Below are 22,385 nucleotides of genomic sequence, written 5' to 3' on the forward strand. Positions count from 1 at the left end.
ACTACCATACCATCAAACATACATACCAGTGTCCTTTTAAGACAATGACCTCTCTTTCCATACATTTCTCAATGTGCCCAAGACTTTTGCATCTACCCACCCCATGGCTCAATTCAGCTCCCACAGTTCCATTTACTGACATTCCCACTCCCAGTTACCTAAATTCCCCATTATCTATTAATTTCTCTGATGCCTGCTCCCTTCTGGAATTCCCTCAAGGAGGTTGCCACAGCAAGTCTCCATAACTAGCGAACCCCAGTGCCACTTCTTAGCCTTCAGTGCCTCACCCTCAAAAAGCCACTAGCAGAGAGCAAGTCCAGCATGGTTAACCATCTTGAAGAGGCTCATATCTAATGTTCCTATGGACTACTTTTACCTAATGCTCCTGCCCAATGTTCCTACCAGCTACTTCTACCTAAAACTCCATCAACTTCTATCTATTGCACCCACCATTTTGCCAAAAGGCAGGGCTAGCACATAGCACTCACCTCAAGAAAATCTAAAGTTATGAAGAATGAGCTGTGTGAGTTAAGTGTTATATGCTATGTATGACAGGGAATGAGTGTGTGTTTATGGACAGAATGCTAGTAGTCTTCATGTGAGTGAAGCACAGAGAAAAGAAAATTACCTGGGTACAAAGGGTGCAACTTGCTGACGACCAATGAAGTGACAGCTCACTACACAGCAGTCACTAATCCTCCCAATACCCAGAGGCACTACTGGTAAAAAAGCTTCCTGGTTGTTGGCTTCCTACCAACTATTCAGCTTCCTCCATTTTTTATCTCCTCAAACTCACATGCCAATAAATTTCTTTTTGCTGCTAAACCTAACAACCTTCTTTTTATTCAAATTTACTCTCAACTTTCTCCTTTCACACAATCCTAAACTTAAACATCTGCAGTTTCTCACCTAAATCTTCTATCAGTGCCTTTCCATTAGCAAATATCTGACTCACCTAGAACCCTCAACATACTACATAGCTCTTCCTCTCTCTATGACCCTTGCATTTACCTCCCTCATCACCCAAAGAATAAACAGATTAAACTGCCATGGTGACATCACCACCCCTGATATAGACATATCTTCACCTGGAACCATTCCCTATCCCCACCACATACTCAAATATACACTTTTACTTTCTTGACAAAAACTCCAATGCTTCTAATAGCTTTCACCCTACACCATACATTCATAGCATAGCACTTTCCACATATCAGTATGGTAAGTGTGAAACCATACCTGGAAAAAACATAGTATGTGTAATGTAATTAGAAGCATGTAGAATGAAATCCTACATGGAAAAACCCCATACTTTTTTCATACTATCAAAGACGAGGAGCATCCATGCTGCCATTTCAGGTTCTTCGCCATTCACTCAAAACTCCCACACCCACACCAATAAAGAAGTACACTATCTATATCTTTGACATCCATTCCCTTTGGGAACTCCCTCAGAGCAATGGCAAAAATTTCAATAACTGGTGACTCAGAGCCATCTTTTAGCCTTTAGAGCCTCAACCTAAACAAGTCCTAACACGCCACTGGCAGAGGGTACTCTAGCAAAATGTTTTCAAAGGTTCCAACCTAATGTTCCTACTGACTACTTCTAACTAATGCTCTCATCTGATGTTGCTACCAACTACTACTAGCTATGCTCCAGTCTAATGTCCCTATCTACTACTACTATCTATTGCTCCTACCATTTTGCCAAAAGGCATAGCTAGCAAATAAAGCTCACTGTAGAAAACATGTAGTGATAAACAATGAACTGTGTGAGTGAACTGTCAAGTGTTGTGTGTCAAGGAGAGATTGTATGTTTGTGGACAGGATGCCAGCAGTCCACATGTGAGAGGCAGAAAGAAAAGATGCCAACCTGGGTAAGTGGAGTGCGGAGTGCAGACTGACAACCACTAAGGTGCCGATTCACTTCGTAGAAGATTGCAGAAGGTTATTCAAAACTTTTGTAACAACACAAAGCTGTTTTCCAGAGGTCACTAAAGGTATTAATAACCAAATCATGGCAAATAAGTGCTACAAATGTAACAACATGAGAAAGGGATGTGATGAAGGTGGGATGTGCACAGACTATGGTGCAAAGTTTTGGGAGCAAGGACAGTTGATGTGTGCACATGAAGATGGTCTATTATGTGTATTACAAGTCATGAAAAATTGGATAATACTTGACTGAGTGTTGCAAAAATCTTAAAGCATGATAACAGTCTTTGGTTTTCTAAGATGAAGCTGTCTGAATGTGGAAGAACTTAAAGCTACAGAGGGTTTTAGGATCACTGTTCAATAAGGATGGTGGCTGAAAATCATAAATTGATAGAGTAATACAAAGACAAAGGCTTGAGATGAGTTGCTGTGAGAGCCCTGATAAATGGTCATAGGCTGAGCACAAGAAAAAGCATTCATCATAAAAGTTTCACACCTATGCTCAACAGGTACAAGTTCTCTCATAACACAATATTTAGCTTTGTGCAATTACCTACAATAATACTACATGGACCTAATAAACCTAACCTTCTTTTTCTTCGGGGGTTCTTCAACACTGTCTTCAGATTCTGCCACCTTGCCTTTGGTCTTCCTTGCTTTGGGTGTCTTTTCTTTGCCGTTCACCATGGGGGAGCTAGTTTTCATAAGTTGCACCTGTTCCTCTGTTAAAAACATAATCATCATAACTGGAACAGTCTTCTTGAATGCCTTTGGCACCTCTGTTAAAAATAAATCATCATTTAAAAAGAAAAACAAAATCAGTTGTAAAATCACCAACAGATGGCAAACACACAGCATCTCTTCTTTACCATATATACAGCTTCCAGCATTCACAGTAAAGTGAGTCATGTAACCTATCTCTTGAACACTTCAGTTGCCAACATGCTACTTCAGGGTGACCACAGCTCTTTTGGCCATGTTTAAGTCATGAAATATAATATTGTATACAGGTGTCTTCATCAATGTCTGAAGACCAAACATCTATTTCTGTAAACATTCTGTGTACATTGTATCATTACTTAATATCTAATAACAAAATTGTACTTCATAAGTAGAAACTACCATAAATAATATAATTCGCCTTTCAAATCGGTGGTGGTGGTGTAACAGTTTTATGAATTTTCATCCAATGTCAGGCTGTTGATAGGGCACTGCATGACATGTCTTGGATACTTTAGGATTTGTAATTACCATAACTCATATGCTCAGCAGCGATGGAAGAATAGATGTGAAGTGGGAGGATGGAAATGAGTACAGTCAAAAGCAAAGCAACAGATGAGCTGATGGTCTATGACAAGTTTTACATGAGAAAGACAGACAACAGGAGGGATGATTGGCCCAAGACTGGGTTGTCTGATAAAAAGATAAAATGGGATACAACTTAAAAAAAAAAAATAAAAAAGTAATTCTGCTCAGTAGATTTTCAAAATATCACCAACTCCTCCCTGCTGTACATTTGCCTTCTAGTGTCCCCATTACTGCTCTTGTTTGTAAATTTATTTCTAACATTTTTCTGAAGGTACCTGAATTTATAAAATATGTCAACTTTTAAAGGTATTTATAGTTTTAGCATTCACTACGTCTGACAGTAACTTATTCCAGTGCTAAACACATCTATAGGAAAAGAAGCTTCTTCCCACGTCCATACTACATCTTTTAGCTTTGAGTTTTATTTCATTTGTCCTAGTAACTACATTTTCTTGAATTTCGAAAAGATGCTCATGGTTTATCAAATTTATTGAGAACTTTGAACACTTCGATTAAGTCACCGAGCGAAGTCTACGTTTTTTTCCTAAGTGTCTTTGTACCTGCTCTATTTTTTCCTCATCTTTTTTATAGGTTGGGGACCAAAAATGGACTGCATATTCAAGGTGTGGCCTTACTAGAGAATTATAAAGTCTGAGAATTGTTTCTCATGTCTTGAAATCATTCTAGGTTATTGCCTGAATACCATATACAAGATTTTCCCATTAGGCAGGGCTACACGTGCATAGCTCTTAATTACAATAATAATTACTAATATCATCACTGGGGATAGGGAATAAAGAATATTACCCACATATCTCCTGAGAGATCCTTATCCCTGGGGATAGGGGAGAAAGAGTACTTCCCACGTATTCCCTGCGTGTCGTAGAATGCGACTAAAAGGGGAGGGAGCGGGGGGCTGGAAATCCTCCCCTCTTTCTTTTTTTTTTTAATTTTCCAAAAGAAGGAACAGAGAAGGAGGCCAGGTGAGGATATTTCCTCAGAGGCCCAGTCCTCTGTTCTTAACGCTACCTTGCTAATGCGGGAAATGGAATAGTTTGAAAAAAAAAAATCTCCTGAGAGTCCGAAAAGGCAACTAACAGGGACAGCAGTGGGGGATTTCCTCCCTTTCTGGACCAATTTCCAGGAGACAGAACAAGAGGATGAAGCCAAGCAAGAGTTAGATTCCTTTAAGGCTCGGTCATCTCTTCTTGATGAGGGAAAAAGCAATTATGTATGAAAAAAAGTATGAAAAGTCTTAATCTAATAAGAGAAAGAGGACTTTCCAAAAGGATGATTCTCTCCTATGGCTCATACATCTGTTCCTAAAGCTACCTAGCTTTGGCAGGAAACAGCAAACACGAATGAGAAAAAAAGCAATACACAAACAGTCACAGGATAATACAAGGCCCTTTATCAGAGAAAGATATGGAAAAGACTGGGGATGATGGGGAAGAGTGAGGCAGTGGCCAAGTAATTATCTTATTTCTCTACTATCCATTTTCCCTTATGATACTCATTCTTCTGGTTATACATTGTCAAAAAAAATACGGAAGTCTATTCAATGACCTAATTATTCAACTCAGAATTCTTATCTGGTTTTCAAATGTGTTTTTTGTTCCCTTTATTTCCTCTGGTGCTGCCACAATATTTGTTTTACTTTTACTTAAGAAGAAAACTTTCCTGACCTGGCTTTTTTTTTGTTTAGCTTCACTTCGCTTTCTTTTGCTCTCCATCAATCTACTGTGTTTATCTTTTGCTCTCCATCAATCTACTGTGTTTATAAGACCAAATTTCCAGGCAAAAAATTATGAGGTCGACATATACATGGGTAATAGTTTCGTCAAGTTGAAATCCGCGCATGATGGGAAGGGCTAGGAGCAACTTTTAACTTCAGACATGAAATATATTTACCAGTTCCTGCCAGTGAACAATGAAAACACAAAACTGTGTACCAATTAGTAATGTAAAGCTGTGCAATGACTTCAGCAGATGAAGCTTAACTTAAAGCAGGCTAACTTACCTTACAACAAGTTTTCAGTATTCTACTTACAACATGTTTTCAGAAGTCTACGTTGAAGTTCTTAGCACAGGCTAACTTATCAAATCATATACAGCATCAGTAGCCGCAGAACCAGTAATAAAAACCTTTTCAATATTTCACTCATTATGATAATCCACCTCAATGTCATATTGTTTACAATCATATATGATGCATCACCAACTGTTGAGTGTTGGCACAGCTGCCTGGGCAGATCTCCTGCATCATCACAGTAAGCCCACAGTAGCCAAATGCATGGTAAGTTACGGTATGGCGACAAGACAATGTAACACATATTCATTTTTAAAATTCATTTACAGATTTTTCCATTAAACTTGCAACATTTTTAGTTTAAGAAATTTGAAACAAAAGAAAACTATGATACCATATTTTTGAGTATTTTCATTAAATCAAAATCATTTTCCTTGTCACTGTCTTCCACACCAAACAGCTCCTCCCAGTCCTCTCTTCAAACAGCATAATCATACGGATCAATACCATCATCAGTCATAGGATCATCAACATCTCTATCCTCAATCACACTGTCATAAGCCTTCTAATCCCACTACTAGTTATCCTCTGTTCCATCAAGATTTTCTGAATGAGTCACATATGCCAAAAAATATTGCCCTTTATTACCCTAATTTATTGTTCAATTACCCTCAAAAGCTTGGGTCGACCTATACATGAAGCATATCATAAATCAAAGATTTCTTGGCCAAAAATAAAGGGTCAACCTATAAACTACGAAGACACAAACGAGTATATACGGTATATTTTGGCAATGCAATCATAATCTTCATTTTTCAGCTAAAACATTTCAGTGATCGACTTCTGTCATCTCCCCTCCTTCCATCACAATACCAAACACATGAAATTTCTAATGAATCCATGCACATGCACACACATCAAACCATAAGCTTAAACTGAAATTTTTTGTACTACTTTTCTCAATTCTTTCCTTTTTTGTTCTTTTATACTTGTTTGGCATTTCCCTTATTTGCGTGGTACTACAAGGAACAAACATGACTGCAGTCGAGCTAAAAAAACTTGCCGCCTTTCCATACAACTATATACATCACATTTTTCTTTCTGATAATTACAATTTTGCTTACCTTAAATATGGCCATATTCTAAAAATTTACCATTCACATCATTCTACATTCCCTTGCTAGGTGGTTACCTAACAGTTTCATATTAACATGCTTTCTCACTACAATGCAATACTTCCATAACCATGCCTCAAGTAGTATTCTTGAATTTTTTGGAAAATAAGTAATAAATGAAAAGACTATATTACTCACTGACTCTAACCTAACAAGAGGCATTTCGGTGACAGGGTCTGGGAGTGACTGTGGCAAAAAGAAATTTCTGGGTAAATGTGAACAAAAATAAAGTACTGTGAAGCAACAGGTGGAACAAGACAGGATAGTATAATTTCAAAAGGGGAGTACATGCAGGAAGTGAATATAGCAGCTTATACAACCATGGAGTATGAAGTACAACACTGGGTAGGAAGGACTATGGTCATGGGTGTATTAAGGGTCATATGGAAGGGGAAATCATTGTCTCTCAAGGTAAATAGATATGTTTTATGGTACAGCAGTCCTAACAGTGTTGTATGGATGTGAATCTTAGGCCATGAACACGAAAGAAAGCTATAGGGTAAATGTGTTGGAAACTAAATACCTAAAAACAATACTTGGAGTGAGATGGATTGATGGTGTAGAAAATGACTATAGGAGGGGTGTAGCAGTCTCAGTGCAGAAGATGGACTGTATAAATGTTTCAGACATATGGAGATGAGAGAAATACTGACCATGAGGATCTATGTCATACATGATAATGTTTATCTATTACACTTATTATACTTTGTTGCTGTCTCCCATGTTGGCAAGGTAGCACGAGGAAGCAGACAAAAGAATGGTCCAACCCATCCACACACATATATATATACATACACGTCCACACACACATATACATACCTATACATCTCAACGTATACATATATATACACACATAGACATATACATATATACACATGTACATAATTCATACTGTCTGCCCTTATTCATTCACATTGCCACCCCGCCACACAAGAAATGACAACCCCTACCCCCTGCATGTGTGCGAGGTAGCACTAGGAAAAAACAAAGGCCACATTCGTTCACACTCAGTCTCTAGCTGTCATGTAATAATGCACCGAAACCACAGCTCCCTTTCCACATCCAGGCCCCACAGAACTTCCCATGGTTTACCCCAAACACTTGACATGCCCTGGTTCAATCCATTGACAGCATGTCGACCCCAGTATACCACATCGTTCCACTTCACTCTATTCCTTGCACGCCTTTCACCCTACTGCATGTTCAGGCCCCTGATCACTCAAAATCTTTTTCACTCCATCTTTCCACCTCCAATTTGGTCTCCCACTTCTCCTCGTTCCCTCCACCTCTTACACATATATCCTCTTGGTCAATCTTTCCTCACTCATTCTCTCCATGTGACCAAACCATTTCAAAACACCCTCTTCTGCTCTCTCAACTACACCCTTTTTATTACCACACCTCTCTCTTACCCTTTCATTACTTACTTAATCAAACCACCTCACACAACATATTGTCCTCAAACATCTCATTTCCAACACATCCACCCTCCTCTGCACAACTCTATCTATAGCCCATGCCTTGCAACCATATACCATTGTTGGCACCACTATTCCTTCAAACATACCCATTTTTGCTTCTCGAGATAATGTTCTCGCCTTCCACACATTTTTCAATGCTCCCAGAACTTTCGTCCCCTCCATCTCCCTATGATTCACTTCTACTGCCATGGTTCCATCCGCTGCCAAATCCACTCCCAGATATCTAAAATACTTCACCTCCCCCAGTTTTTCTCCATTCAAACTTACCTCCCAATTGGCTTGTCCCTCAACCTACTGTACCTAATAACCTTGCTCTTATTCACATTTACTCTCAGCTTTCTTATTTCACACACTACAAAACTCAGTCACCAGTTTCTGCAGTTTCTCACATGAATCAGCCACCAGCGCTGTATCGTCAGCGAACAACAACTGACTCACTTCCCAAGCTCTCTCATCCATAACAAACTGCATACTTGCCCCTCTCCAAAACTCTTGCATTCACCTCCCTCACAACCCCATCCATAAACAAATTTAAACAACCATGGAGACATCACACACCCCTGTTGCAAACCAATGTTCACTGAGAACCAATCACTTTCCTCTCTTCCTACTCGTACACATGCCTTACATCCTCGATAAAAACTTTTTACTGCTTCAAACAACTTGCCTCCCACGCCATATATTCTTAATACTTTCCACAGAGCATCTCTATCAACTCTATCATATGCCTTCTCCAGATCCATAAATGCTACATACAAATCCATTTGCTTTTCTAAGTATTTCTCACATACATTCTTCAAACCAACACCTGATCCACACATCCTCTAACACTTCTGAAACCACACTGCTCTTCCCCAATCTGATGCTCTGTACATGCCTTCATCCTCTCAATCAATACCCTCCCATATAATTTCCCAGGAATACTCAACAAACTTACACCTCTGGAATTTGAGCACTCACTCTTATCCCCTTGCCTTTGTACAATGGCACTATGCATGCATTCCGCCAATCTTCAGGCACCTCACCATGAGTCATACATACATTAAATAACCTTACCAACCAGTCAACAATACAGTTACCCCCTTTTATAGATAAATTCCACTGCAATATCATCCAAACCCGCTGCCTTTCCAGCTTTCATCTTCCGCAAAGCTTTTACTACCTCTTCTCTGTTTACCAAATCATTCTCCCTAACCCTCTCACTTTGCACACCATCTCGAACAAAACACCCTATATTTGCCACTCTATATTCATCAAACACATTCAACAAACCTTCAAAATACTCACTCCAACTCCTTCTCACATCACCACTACTTGTTATCACCTCCCCATCACCCCCCTTCACTTTTGTTCCCATTTGTTCCCTTGTCTTATACACTTTATTTACCTCCTTCCAAAACATCTTTCTATTCTCCCAAAAATTTAATGATACTCTCTCATCCCAACTCTCATTTGCCCTCTTTTTCACCTCTTGTACCTTTCTCTTGACCTCCTGTCTCTTTCTTTTATAAATCTCCCACTCATTTGCATTATTTCCCTGCAAAAATCATCCAAATGCCTCTCTCTTCTCTTTCACTAATAATCTTACTTCTTCATCCCACCACTCACTACCCTTTCTAATCTGCCCACCTCCCATGCTTCTCATGCCACAAGCATCTTTTGCGCAAGCCATCACTGCTTCCCTAAATACATCCCATTCCTCCCCCACTCCCCTTACCTCCTTTGTTCTCACCTTTTTCCATTCTGTACTCAGTCTCTCCTGGTACTTCCTCACACAAGTCTCCTTCCCAAGCTCACTTACTCTCACCACTCTCTTTACCCCAACATTCTCTCTTCTTTTCTGAAATCCTCTACAAAACTTCACCTTCGCCTCCAGAAGATAATGATCAGACATCCCTCCAGTTGCACCTCTCAGCACATCAACATCCAAAAGTCTCTCGTGCACCTATCAATTAACACGTAATCCAATAACGCTCTCTGGCCACCTATCCTATTTACATACATATACTTATGTATATCTCGCTTTTTAAACCAAGTATTCCCAATCACAAGTCCTTTTTCAGCGCACAAATCTACAAGCTCTTCGCCATTTCCATTTACAACACTGAACACCCCATGTACACCAATTACTCCCTCAACTGCCACATTACTCACCTTTGCATTCAAATCACCCATCACTGTAACCTGGTCTCATGCATCAAAACTACTGACACACTCACTCAGCTGCTTCCAAAATACTTACCTCTCATGATCTTTCTTCTCATGCCCAGGTGCACATGCACCAATAATCACCCATCTCTCTCTCCATCCACTTTCAATTTCACCCATATCAATTTAGTTTACTTTCTTACACTCTCACATGATAATGTATAAACATAAAAAGTGAACAGAACCACAATACATTACCTGACTTTCTTCCAGGTAAAACCCCATCTTTACGACGCTTTTTAGCGGGAGGATTATCAAGACTTAAACGTCGCTTATAAGGAGAAGTTCTGAAAAATGTAAAAAGATTTTAACCACAAATCTTCAAATTACAATAACATACTTAAAAATGCTTTCTTTTTCATAATACACTGTAACCCTGATTACAAGAGCAGCAGAAAAGTATTAAAACATCAAGAATGTTTAACAAGATGAAATGAAATTCATATGAATGCTAGTACCATTAGCAGCAGCTGCCAAGGTACTACCAAATTTTCTTCCGTTAATAATTTTCTTAACAAAGATAAATTGTAAGGGAATATTTTTTGTGGTGAATAATCCATGTTAAAATCTGAGTATAGATTTCATTGATTCTGAAAGTTCTAGTAGTTCTGAAGGTATATCCCAACCCTAACTTCCTCCTTGCCATCTTTTGAAGCAAATAACAAATAAAGAATTCGCCTTATAATCTAAATGTAAAACCTTATGCAAATTTTACTGGCATTCCAAGTTTTCATAAAAACAAAATCCCAACTTCTCTCCCTTGTCTTCCTCTATGGCAAACAGGGAAGAGAATGATCTGTGGAAAAAGTCAGAACCAAAAACATAAGCAGCACAATCAACGAGTTGTTCTTGACAAACAATGTCTCCCATTCAGAGAGTGTTCTGTTCACTACTAACTAACAACAACTAATTTTGATGACATTAAACATAGGTTACCCAATAACCAAAAAGAAAACTCATGATTTTGACAATCGTCTGACTTTGATAACAAAAGTCAAAGACCTTATTACAGTACGTAACACATTATCCTCTTTGAAACCCAAAGCTACAATGTCATGTAAGCTTGCTGTATACTTTCATAAGCAAATACATGAAATGTCCGAAGACTATGTTAAGACTATATTCCACAATACTGACAATAATCTGACACTATATGATACGAGTGTTCCCAAATCTCCCGAGGGTTCCCAATCTCCAGCTGATGTCTACATGGTAAAAAATGACCAAGCCAGGTATATTCCATGAAGATGACAATCATCAGAAACTGACCATGAAACACACATAGGTAGGCAATGACAGACAAAACACGTTCATGTGAAAACAGATGCTATTCCAAGTTTCATGTCGATATCTTTCATAAAGTATTGTCAAAAAAGACTTACTCCACTTATGTTGGTATCTTTTTTGCAAATATAATAGACCAGACTAGCTAATTCTAAGGAATTAATAATAACTGTGCCTAACTTTGCATCAACATGGAACGTGCTAAGCTTCATATAATGTCAAAAAAATCATGACCCAAATTATTGAACTTAAAGAAATAATATAACATTTCCATAAGAGGTGACGTGACTACAGTATCTAGAACAAAGTATTTACATGCAGCAAATAATGAGTAACACTTACGAAAGAAAGTGCTCTACAAGTTCTGCCACAGATGGCGCATCCTCAGGCAACTTTGGCACCTGGAAATCAAAATAATCTTAGGGAAACCCACTTTTTAAACATAATGACTTATTTACATTCACCTTTCTGACAACAGTCAGAAGAAATTCAGAACCAATAAAAAATACTGAATGAAGCTGAAACCTTCAAGAAAAATATTCGTGAGGATTATATATATGAAAATTTTCACAATTACATAAATAGGATATTAAAAAATTATCACATAAATGTCACTTAGTATACCAACCCTAAAAACCTAAACTACCCTAGCCTAACCAACCTAATGCTTTTTGGAAGTGATTGCTTCTGGTAAAACAGTATTCTAAATATTCTTTAGATAACATGTTCACTAATTTCCAATAAGTTAAATTCACTGCACTCCTAAAGCTAACATTCATTTCGACAACGAATAAGAAAGGCAATAACCTAAGATAGTAAACAGTCAAGCATCACTTAATCACTTTAGGATTATAAAATTTTCTTTAAAGTAACAGTTCAGCACCAACACTTAATAGCCTTATATTATAAGATTTTCTTCAATCTGGACAGATATTAGTGAGGTTTTGAATATCAAGTAATCAAAGCATGAAGTACGTAAGGCACAGAACCTGCAAAAACCCAGACCTACCTTGACCTAGCAGCCGAGATTTAACCTAATTTTTTATTCTACAGGCAAAGGACATAATGAAACTCGGTGTTATCCAGTGAGATAGGAAAACTGTACATGGCAAGCAAAACATTAAACAAAAGCAATCACACGATTTTCAAAGTGTACTAATTTGTTTAAGTGTTCTTCCTGCAGTACTTTTACATTAATCAAACCCCACACATTCCACGATTTCCATAACCATCCCCACTATCAGGTTATTACAAACTTCACTCTGCTGACGGGCTATGTCTGTATGTTGGTACATGTGAGGCATATGGTATCATTACAACTCTGTTACAGCTGGGTTTACCAGGATTCCCATCCAATATTTTTGAACTACAGGTGGTTTCTTTCAAAGTAGACAACATACTCAGGAGCTTTTTTGGTTAAGACATGTAACTGATCTGGTTTAAAGTAGATCTCCGTTTATCACTTTTCTAAAGTTATAAATTAGAGATGAATGGAGGGTAAAGATGTAAAGCAAAATAAAAACCCATGAGAATGACAAGCTAATAGGATATATCAATAATAGAAGAGCAAATAAGGATCTCCGTGTAAAATGAATCAGAATACGAATGAAAAAACATGATACTCTGGAAAGAGGTGAATAAGATGAGAGGAAAGGTACATGTAAGAAGAGAGTTTCTTAGAAAAGTCTTAGGAGAACAATGGTTACACAGAGAAAAGTTTGTTAAAAGACATAGAAAGTATCCTAAAGGTATGACTGGAGACAACAGTGAAAGATGTCTTTTAGTATAATTGGAAGAGTGATTGCACGGTGAAGAAATGGAAGTCGTGGAGGAGATTAAATATTTTGAAGTTTAGCATGGATAGCAGTTGGTACAAGGAAGCTGAAAGTAGTCTCATTAGGGAGAAACATTAAGGGAGCACTGAAAACTTTGGCAGGGAAGAAAAATTTAAACACGAGAGCTAAATGTTTGAATGATGGAGAGTTTGTCCCAGCAGTGATGCATGGTTTCATCACGTTTTCAAACAAGCCAGGGGTTTTGCATCCAGTAAGTCTGGCCTATCATAAGCATAATTAACAGATCAGGCAGGAATTCATGGTGTACAACACCAAACTGCTTGAGGAAAGTTACTACGAAAGAAAATGGTGGTTCACGAAAAGTAAAGATCATCATTTGTATAACCAGCTGGTTATGGAGGAGGAGAAAGTCCTGTAACATGAAATTCAAAACTAATGGCATCACATTCTATCTAAAGGAATGGGCAAGTATGTATAGATTTTTCCCAAGTAAAACTGAGCCAAGAAACATTTGCTCGTACTACAAGAAATGTAATGGCATCATCATCAATGCTAGAGTAAACAAACTGTTGGCCAAACTATGATGACTAAAATATCATATCTGAAAATAAATCAAAACTTTTCATGGGATAAAGTTGGTATTTTGAAGGTTCAGAAGATATTTTACAGGTGACAATTACGTACTCTTACATTCCTTAACCCCGTATCTTTCATGATACCTTACATTCACTTGATTTAATCGAACTCAACAAATATTCATTCTCCGCTACTGGTATTAAGTCCCCTAGAGTAAACAAACTGTTGGCCAAACTATGATGACTTAAAATATCAAATTTAAAAATAAATCAAAACTTTTCATGGGATAAAGTTGGTATTTAGAAGGTTCAGAGGATATTTTACGGTGACAATTACGTACTCTTACATCACTTAACCCCGTATCTTTCATGATACCTTACATTCACTTGATTTAATCATGCTCAACAAAAATTAATTCTCCACAACTGGTATTAAGTCCCCATAAATACTACGCAAGAACAAAATCACACAATATACAGAGCTAACAGCAATGTGCGGAGCTAAACTGGACTCTTCACCAACATGCACACAGGAATTCATTGATACATGAGTTGTCTAACATATCCCATGTAATTTCCGTGGTGCCCCCATACTGGAAACATTGCCTTAAGGAGCTAATAGAATGACCAGACTAGACCTCAACCATGATAAAGAGATTCTACGATACATAACAGTAGGTCATATAAAAAAAAAAATTGAAATTCATTACAGTAGACTTTGTCCATTTATGTAACAAGATCAACAACTTTGAAAACTAGTTTGCTAGTCTTACATTGAAAAAAAAAATAAGCTTCTTGGTGATAATCATACTTCATAAAACCATTTAAATCAATTTAATCATTACATTATAAATACCATTTCAACTTGAAACCTCGGCTGGGCTACCCCAGACTTCCACACCTAACCCACACAACCATCCATACACCTCCAAGGTTCACACTGGGGATATTCATGGTGCAGTGGGGGCCCTAGAGTTAGTGGAAACGACTCCACCATCATAAATACTCCAGTGGATAAATTTCTACCAAACGTGGCGGGAGTCACCCCACGTGTATACATGTACAGACGACGCACGCTCACACTCACATCATCCTCTTACGCACACCACGACGTCATTTCACGCATTATATGCACCCAACTCGGATACTACTCACCTCTCCTAATTTCTTCTCGGCCGAGGATCCCAATTTCTTGTTCTCCTTACTCAGATAATCACAAATTAAAGCTTTAGCTATCTGGTCCGCCTCCGCCATGATTTCTGTTGTGTTGAGCGAGGAAGACTCGCTCGTGGTGGCGTCGTTGGTGAAGGCTCGCGGGCTAGCCGCCCTCATGCTTCGTGTGTGTGGATTCGAATGAAACGAGTCCGTTTCGTAAGGTTTTTTCTTCCTTATCTGAAAGAGAGAGAGACAGAGAGAAAAAGCCCCCACTTTGTGGATATTGAATGCCAACAGGGTCCTTTTCTAAGCACGTACTGAAAGAAAAAGGAATGGGAATACTTTTCTCAGTTATGGAAGATAAATATAGGTATGCCCATTACTCGCTTCCATTGTATCATTGCATGAAATGACCCCCCATCTTGCCTGACTGTTCCACCAAGTGGGTTCGAAACCGTTTCGGAAAGGCCACGTGAGCCTATGTGAAATGGTCAGGTGGTTGGAGTTTAAGAGAACTAATAAAATCCTGTAGATTGAGACAGATTACGCTACGCTTGGAAGTGTGGGATAACCTAATTTCTAGCTCTTTTAATCAATCAAAAGAAAAACAATGCTTCAACCCAGCATCGAAGCCAAAGTGGCTAAACGTTTTGTGGTTCATATGTAATAAAAATGATTACTTCACCGTCTATCAATGTCTCACATCTCTAGTAACATCAAGATAAAAGTGTTGAAAGGTAGAGTGTAAGAGCCTTTAACAAAATCATGTCCAAAAAAACGACCAAAGATGTTTAAATTCCCCTCAGACCAATAAAACTGCCTTGCTACTTTGGATTCGATCAGTTCAAAGACGAAATCTATATAATCATTAGGGATATAAAGGACACAAAAAGTTTCCAAAACTTGAGTTAGGTTCGGCATGAACTAAGTCGAAGAAAACCCTCAAAGAAATCAACCCTTTTTTTATTTAAGCTTTAAGGAAGCTTCACTGTGGTGTAACTAAAAGAAAAAACGTTTCAGTATAAACAAGAACGTTCTGTTACCAACTATAACTCAATGACTTAACGTCTTTTACGTTATAAATCTATTTTCAATGTAATGTTCACAAGAGGTGCCAATTCTACCCCATGAGGTCGGACTCACGCAATGGCATGATGTCTCCCGCCAAAAGACATTTATTATTCTCCCACTTTGTGAGACCACTTAGCCCTTACATCATTAACCATCGTCGCTGAAAAATCCTAATTTTACAAAAAAAAAAAAGGGTTGGTCAATATCATACTTTACACGTATTATTTAAATCATTTTTTAAACACATACACTAACATATTATTTTATTTGTGAATGCATACTAAACCTGTAGTCTACCATGTATAGAAGGTTAATGGTCGTAATCTATTTATTTGGCAATTTGAATGGTTTCCCGTTACTACTAGCACAGGTCAGGTGTGTGTTCTTGGGGTACCATTACTAGCACAGGTCAGGTGTGTGTTCTTGGGTACCATTACTAGCACAGGTCAGGTGTGTGTTCTTGGGGTACCATTACTGCCACAGGTCAGGTGTGTGTTCTTGGGGTACCATTACTGCCACAGGTCAGGTGTGTGTTCTTGGGTACCATTACTGCCACAGGTCAGGTGTGTGTTCTTGGGTACCATTACTAGCACAGGTCAGGTGTGTGTTCTTGGGGTACCATTACTGCCACAGGTCAGGTGTGTGTTCTTGGGTACCATTACTAGCACAGGTCAGGTGTGTGTTCTTGGGGTACCATTACTGCCACAGGTCAGGTGTGTGTTCTTGGGTACCATTACTGCCACAGGTCAGGTGTGTGTTCTTGGGGTGCCATTACTAGCACAGGTCAGGTGTGTGTTCTTGGGTACCATTACTAGCACAGTCAGGTGTGAGTTCTTGGGGTGCCATTACTGCCACAGGTCAGGTGTGTGTTCTTGGGGTACCATTACTGCCACAGGCCAGGTGTGTGTTCTTGGGGTGCCATTACTAGCACAGGTCAGGTGTGTGTTCTTGGGGTACCATTACTGCCACAGGTCAGGTGTGTGTTCTTGGGGTGCCATTACTGCCACAGGTCAGGTGTGTGTTCTTGGGGTGCCATTACTGCCACAGGTCAGGTGTGTGTTCTTGGGTACCATTACTGCCACAGGTCAGGTGTGTGTTCTTGGGGTGCCATTACTAGCACAGGTCAGGTGTGTGTTCTTGGGTACCATTACTAGCACAGGTCAGGTGTGTGTTCTTGGAGTACCATCACTGCCACAGGTCAGGTGTGTGTTCTTGGGGTACCATTACTTCTAGCACAGGTCAGGTGTGTTCTTGGGGTACCATTACTAGCACAGGTCAGGTGTGTGTTCTTGGGGTACCATTACTAGTACAGGTCAGGTGTGTGTTCTTGGGGTACCATTACTGCCACAGGTCAGGTGTGTGTTCTTGGGTACCATTACTAGCACAGGTCAGGTGTGTGTTCTTGGTGTACCATTACTACTAGCACAGGTCAGGTGTGTGTTCTTGGGGTACCATTACTAGCACAGGTCAGGTGTGTGTTCTTGGGGTACCATTACTGCCACAGGTCAGGTGTGTGTTCTTGGGGTACCATTACTGCCACAGGTCAGGTGTGTGTTCTTGGGGTCACATTACTAGCACAGGTCAGGTGTGTGTTCTTGGGGTACCATTACTGCCACAGGTCAGGTGTGTGTTCTTGGAGTACCATTACTGCCACATGTCAGGTGTGTGTTCTTGGGGTACCATTACTGCCACAGGTCAGGTGTGTGTTCTTGGGGTCCCATTACTACTAGCACACGTCAGGTGTGTTTTTGGGTACCATTACTAGCACAGGTCAGGTGTGTGTTCTTGGGTACCATTACACAGGTCATGTGTGTGTTCTTGGGGTACCATTACTGCCACAGGTCAGGTGTGTGTTCTTGGGAACCATTACTGCCACAGGTCAGGTGTGTGTTCTTGGGGGTACCATTACTGCCACAGGTCAGGTGTGTGTTCTTGGGTATCATTACTGCCACAGGTCAGGTGTGTGTTCTTGGGGTACCATTACTGCCACAGGTCAGGTGTGTGTTCTTGGGGTACCATTACTAGCACAGGTCAGGTGTGTGTTCTTGGGGTACCATTACTGCCACAGGTCAGGTGTGTGTTCTTGGGGTACCATTACTGCCACAGGTCAGGTGTGTGTTCTTGGGTACCATTACTAGCACAGGTCAGGTGTGTGTTCTTGGGGTACCATTACTGCCACAGGTCAGGTGTGTGTTCTTGGGTACCATTACTAGCACAGGTGTGTGTTCTTGGGTACCATTACTAGCACAGGTCAGGTGTGTGTTCTTGGGTACCATTACTACTAGCACAGGTCAGGTGTGTGTTCTTGGGGTACCATTACTGCCACAGGTCAGGTGTGTGTTCTTGTGGTACCATTACTGCCACAGGTCAGGTGTGTGTTCTTGGGGTTCCATTACTAGCACAAGTCAGGTGTGTGTTCTTGGGGTACCATTACTAGCACAGGTCAGGTGTGTGTTCTTGGGTACCATTACTGCCACAGGTCAGGTGGTGTGTTCTTGGGGTACCATTACTGCCACAGGTCAGGTGTGTGTTCTTGGGTACCATTACTAGCACAGGTCAGGTGTGTGTTCTTGGGGTACCATTACTGCCACAGGTCAGGTGTGTGTTCTTGTGGTACCATTACTGCCACAGGTCAGGTGTGTGTTCTTGGGGTACCATTACTGCCACAAGTCAGGTGTGTGTTCTTGGGGTGCCATTACTGCCACAGGTCAGGTGTGTGTTCTTGGGGTACCATTACTGCCACAGGTCAGGTGTGTGTTCTTGTGGTACCATTACTAGCACAGGTCAGGTGTGTGTTCTTGGGGTACCATTACTGCCACAGGTCAGGTGTGTGTTCTTGTGGTACCATTACTGCCACAGGTCAGGTGTGTGTTCTTGGGGTACCATTACTGCCACAAGTCAGGTGTGTGTTCTTGGGGTGCCATTACTGCCACAGGTCAGGTGTGTGTTCTGTCATATATTTCCATGGCTGGGTATCATGCAACAAAATTAGTATTCTTGCATGGCAATGTGAATAACCCATACTTAGTTATGTAACTTATGTAGTGTCACTATGTACAGGTATATATATATGAGAACAGTTCATAAGTTCTATTGTGTGGGTAGTATTTTCAATAATGATATATGTAGAGGTAAACGCATGATAAATTAGTATTCTTGCATGGCAGTGTGAATAACCCATACTTCGTTATGTAACGTATGTAGTGTCATGATGTACAGGTATACGTATGAGAACAGTTCATAAGTTCTATTGAGTGGGTAGTATTTTCAGCAACAATATATGTGGAGGTAAATGCATGATAAAGGCAAGTATGTTAATGGTGTTTTGAAAAGACCATCAGGTTTGGCATTTTTTTTCTTTAAGAAGTGGCAAGATCTATTGAATGCTTCTGAAATGAGATGCTTCAATAAAACATTGACTAATTGAATATATGCAGCTGTGGTGCATTGAAGATATAAGAGATGAGAAATTAAAAACAAAATTGGGATTCTAAAGGAAAGATTATTAACTTAAACATATAGTAATGTGGAAATCAAGATATGAAAAGGGAAGTGAACTTCAAAGATACAGCTACAGAAGCATGTATAGGTAAGGAGACTACATGTGTGTTGCGCTAAGCTGCTTGCTGAAGATGCCTCTTTCATAGAGGTTGGGATGGTTATAACTAAATAAATAAGTAAGGAGACCAGAAATGGATATGTAAAGGAAAACCAAATTCACGACATTAGGATGGAGTCATGTGCTGTATGTGTAGGGTGGATCTCAGTGGAGACATAAAAGGATTATGTTTTGCAGAGAGGCATTTACACAAGTCATAGCAGTATAGCTTGTTGTGAATGGTGGGCACAATAAACAAAGCAACTGTTTCCTGCATATTGTTTTAAAATATTACCTACAGTATTCTACATTTTTCAATTAATGATATACGAATAGAAAAATCTAAAAAAAAGACAAAGTATTCCACAACTTTATTCAGTACAGGATAGGGTCTGAAGATAAGCATCATCGGATTGTTCAATACATGCAGCCAAATCTCAGCTTCTCAGATAAGCCCTCTTTCATAATCTAATAATGGTTTGCTTACATACTTGAACTCTGCTGTAACTATTGAAATTTTATAAAATCACAATGAATTTCAATTGAATTTCAAAGAAACTTTACGTCAAATCCTTCCATTTTGCAATTAGAAATAGGCATAATTTCTTTGTTTTGCCATATTATTTTTAACACCATACAATAATCAACAAAACTGATGCTTCCTTCAAAATTCAACATCCTTCAATATTTTCATACCAAACCAAATGTATCCTAACAATCTTTTTTACATTCAGGCATAAAAGAGATTATCTTTTATTATAAAAAGTCAAACAGCCACATAACTCGAAAGAGTTCGTGAAATAACATTTGTTTATGAAAATCCTTTTACACTTGGTAAGATTTAACACTAAAATAACACCAAATATCCCCGTATGTCTACAGAGATAACGGTTTGGTTGTACAGATCCCAGTGTTTCAGAGAATGTCAATCTTGTGCAAAATAAAATCTTGGGCATAACTCTCTTAACTTACTTTCACATACAAAGCACAGTATCCGCAAAAATTAAAACTCCTTCATGAAGAGAAATGCTGCCAATTTAAACTCGCTTGATAAACAAACCCCAACCCTAATTACTGTGTTCAAACTATGATATATATATATATATATATATATATACATACATATATATATAAACTCATTGTGCTTTCCATTGTCAAGCAAGTTAAAAGAGTTTAAGCTTCGAGATCTGCACATTCAAGGCAATTGTTCACACAGTGTAAGGTAATCAAGAATTTTGGTTTATTACATCCTGATGGGATTCCACTTAATGAATTAGTAAAGCATTAAGAATTTTTAACTTGAACAAAAAATATTAGCACATGATTGTGTTAAAACAGCTGATTCTTACTCTTATACTGCAAGTTAAGATACTGTACAATGGTTATGGAAAAAATTACAAACTTCTTACAGTTGTTTAGTAAGTTTTCTACAAATGGTTTGAAAGGAAGAATAATTTCTATTTATCAAAACTGATCAGCCATCCAATAAGATTTCCCATTCATACCTCCTACATGAAATCTTTACTATCAAGTCTCTTAATCTCTCATCTAAATGCAAAAACCACATATTCTTATATTTCTTAATTTCTATAATTTTTCTATTGACCTAGCTCCTTTATTTAGCAACATTCTAGAATATGGAATTAAAACAGCATGATTCAGGCATCTCATACCATGTTGTTGGCTTAATATAACTTAATATGAAAACATGGTCAGTGCTTTAATTGTCACCATAAAAATCAAACATGCGGTGTATAACAAGCTAATTTTTTCTAATATTCATAGTGGACCTATATCACTACAAGATATTGGCTATAGCTGACCTCCATATTTGGTTGGTTTCAGAAGCATGATAAGAAAGGTTAAGGAGATCAAATATACTCAACATTGAATAATGTTTGCAGGGAAAAATTCTGTAGAAAAAAAAATCAGCATTACCATATCCCCCCACATATGTCTACCATAATAACAATACTCATTAGTATAGATACACGATGAAACTCCACCATCATCATCACAGGGTTTCATGTACATTTGCTTAAACATATATTGATATTGAAAAGATGCTGCATAATAAGCAACAACAAAAATAAAGTTATATTCTAAGCTTCATTATGTATCATAAAAAACTGCCAATTTGTCATCCTTTCATTGATGAAAATCCTGCCTCTATCACACAAAGAGTCTCTCATTATATCTGGAATAGCTCTTTGTTAGCTTCTTTGGTCATTAAATTATAATAATGGTTAGATGAATAAGTTAAGTTTTCTCATCTAAGCCTTTACCACCTCAAAAGATGTTAAAATGCATAATTTTTTTTCACTTCCCACAACCACTTTCTCATTACCGTGGTGACTATAATTCATTCATTTATTACTTCAGAACTTGGCTGTTAAAATGATTGTGAAAGGTTGATGACATCATGTACTCTCCCCTCTGCTTTTATTTATCTGAGTAATGGATAATCATTGTCAATAACAGTTCTCAGCTACGTTGCAAGAGAAAGCATATACAACATGCAAAGACAGAACTAGCTACAGAAGACCTTCAAATATTTTCATTCACTAAGATTTGAGCATATCTAAATTTCACACTACTGTACTGAATACTGTACATGTGTTGGAAGCAAGTCCAGGGCATATAAAGAGTAACCAGCTCTGGCCCTTTCAAAGTGAACACTAGTGCCATGTGCCAGGAACTCAACCTAAACTACAGTTAGAATTCCACACACAACTGCAACTACCATGCAATTAGTCATCCTAACTCCAAT

At 38.7% G+C, this 22,385-nt stretch overlaps 1 protein-coding gene across 3 annotated transcripts in view; it reads right to left on the reverse strand.

The window, feature by feature from the left end:
* LOC139761374 (uncharacterized) overlaps nucleotides 1-15,138 on the reverse strand; it is a 40,381-nt gene extending 25,243 nt beyond the window's left edge. For all 3 annotated transcript variants that reach the window (XM_071685486.1, XM_071685485.1, XM_071685487.1), the window contains exons 1-4: nucleotides 14,947-15,138; nucleotides 11,763-11,821; nucleotides 10,335-10,423; nucleotides 2,524-2,657 (exon numbers count right to left, since the gene is read on the reverse strand). In XM_071685486.1, the coding sequence (XP_071541587.1) occupies nucleotides 2,524-2,657; nucleotides 10,335-10,423; nucleotides 11,763-11,821; nucleotides 14,947-15,123 (459 nt within the window). In that variant the 5' untranslated portion in view covers nucleotides 15,124-15,138. The remainder of the gene's footprint in view (nucleotides 1-2,523; nucleotides 2,658-10,334; nucleotides 10,424-11,762; nucleotides 11,822-14,946) is intronic.
* Between the last annotated feature and the right edge of the window lie 7,247 nt (nucleotides 15,139-22,385).

This window comes from Panulirus ornatus, chromosome 40 (assembly GCF_036320965.1).
Source record: "Panulirus ornatus isolate Po-2019 chromosome 40, ASM3632096v1, whole genome shotgun sequence".
In the NCBI taxonomy this organism is placed as follows: domain Eukaryota; kingdom Metazoa; phylum Arthropoda; class Malacostraca; order Decapoda; family Palinuridae; genus Panulirus; species Panulirus ornatus.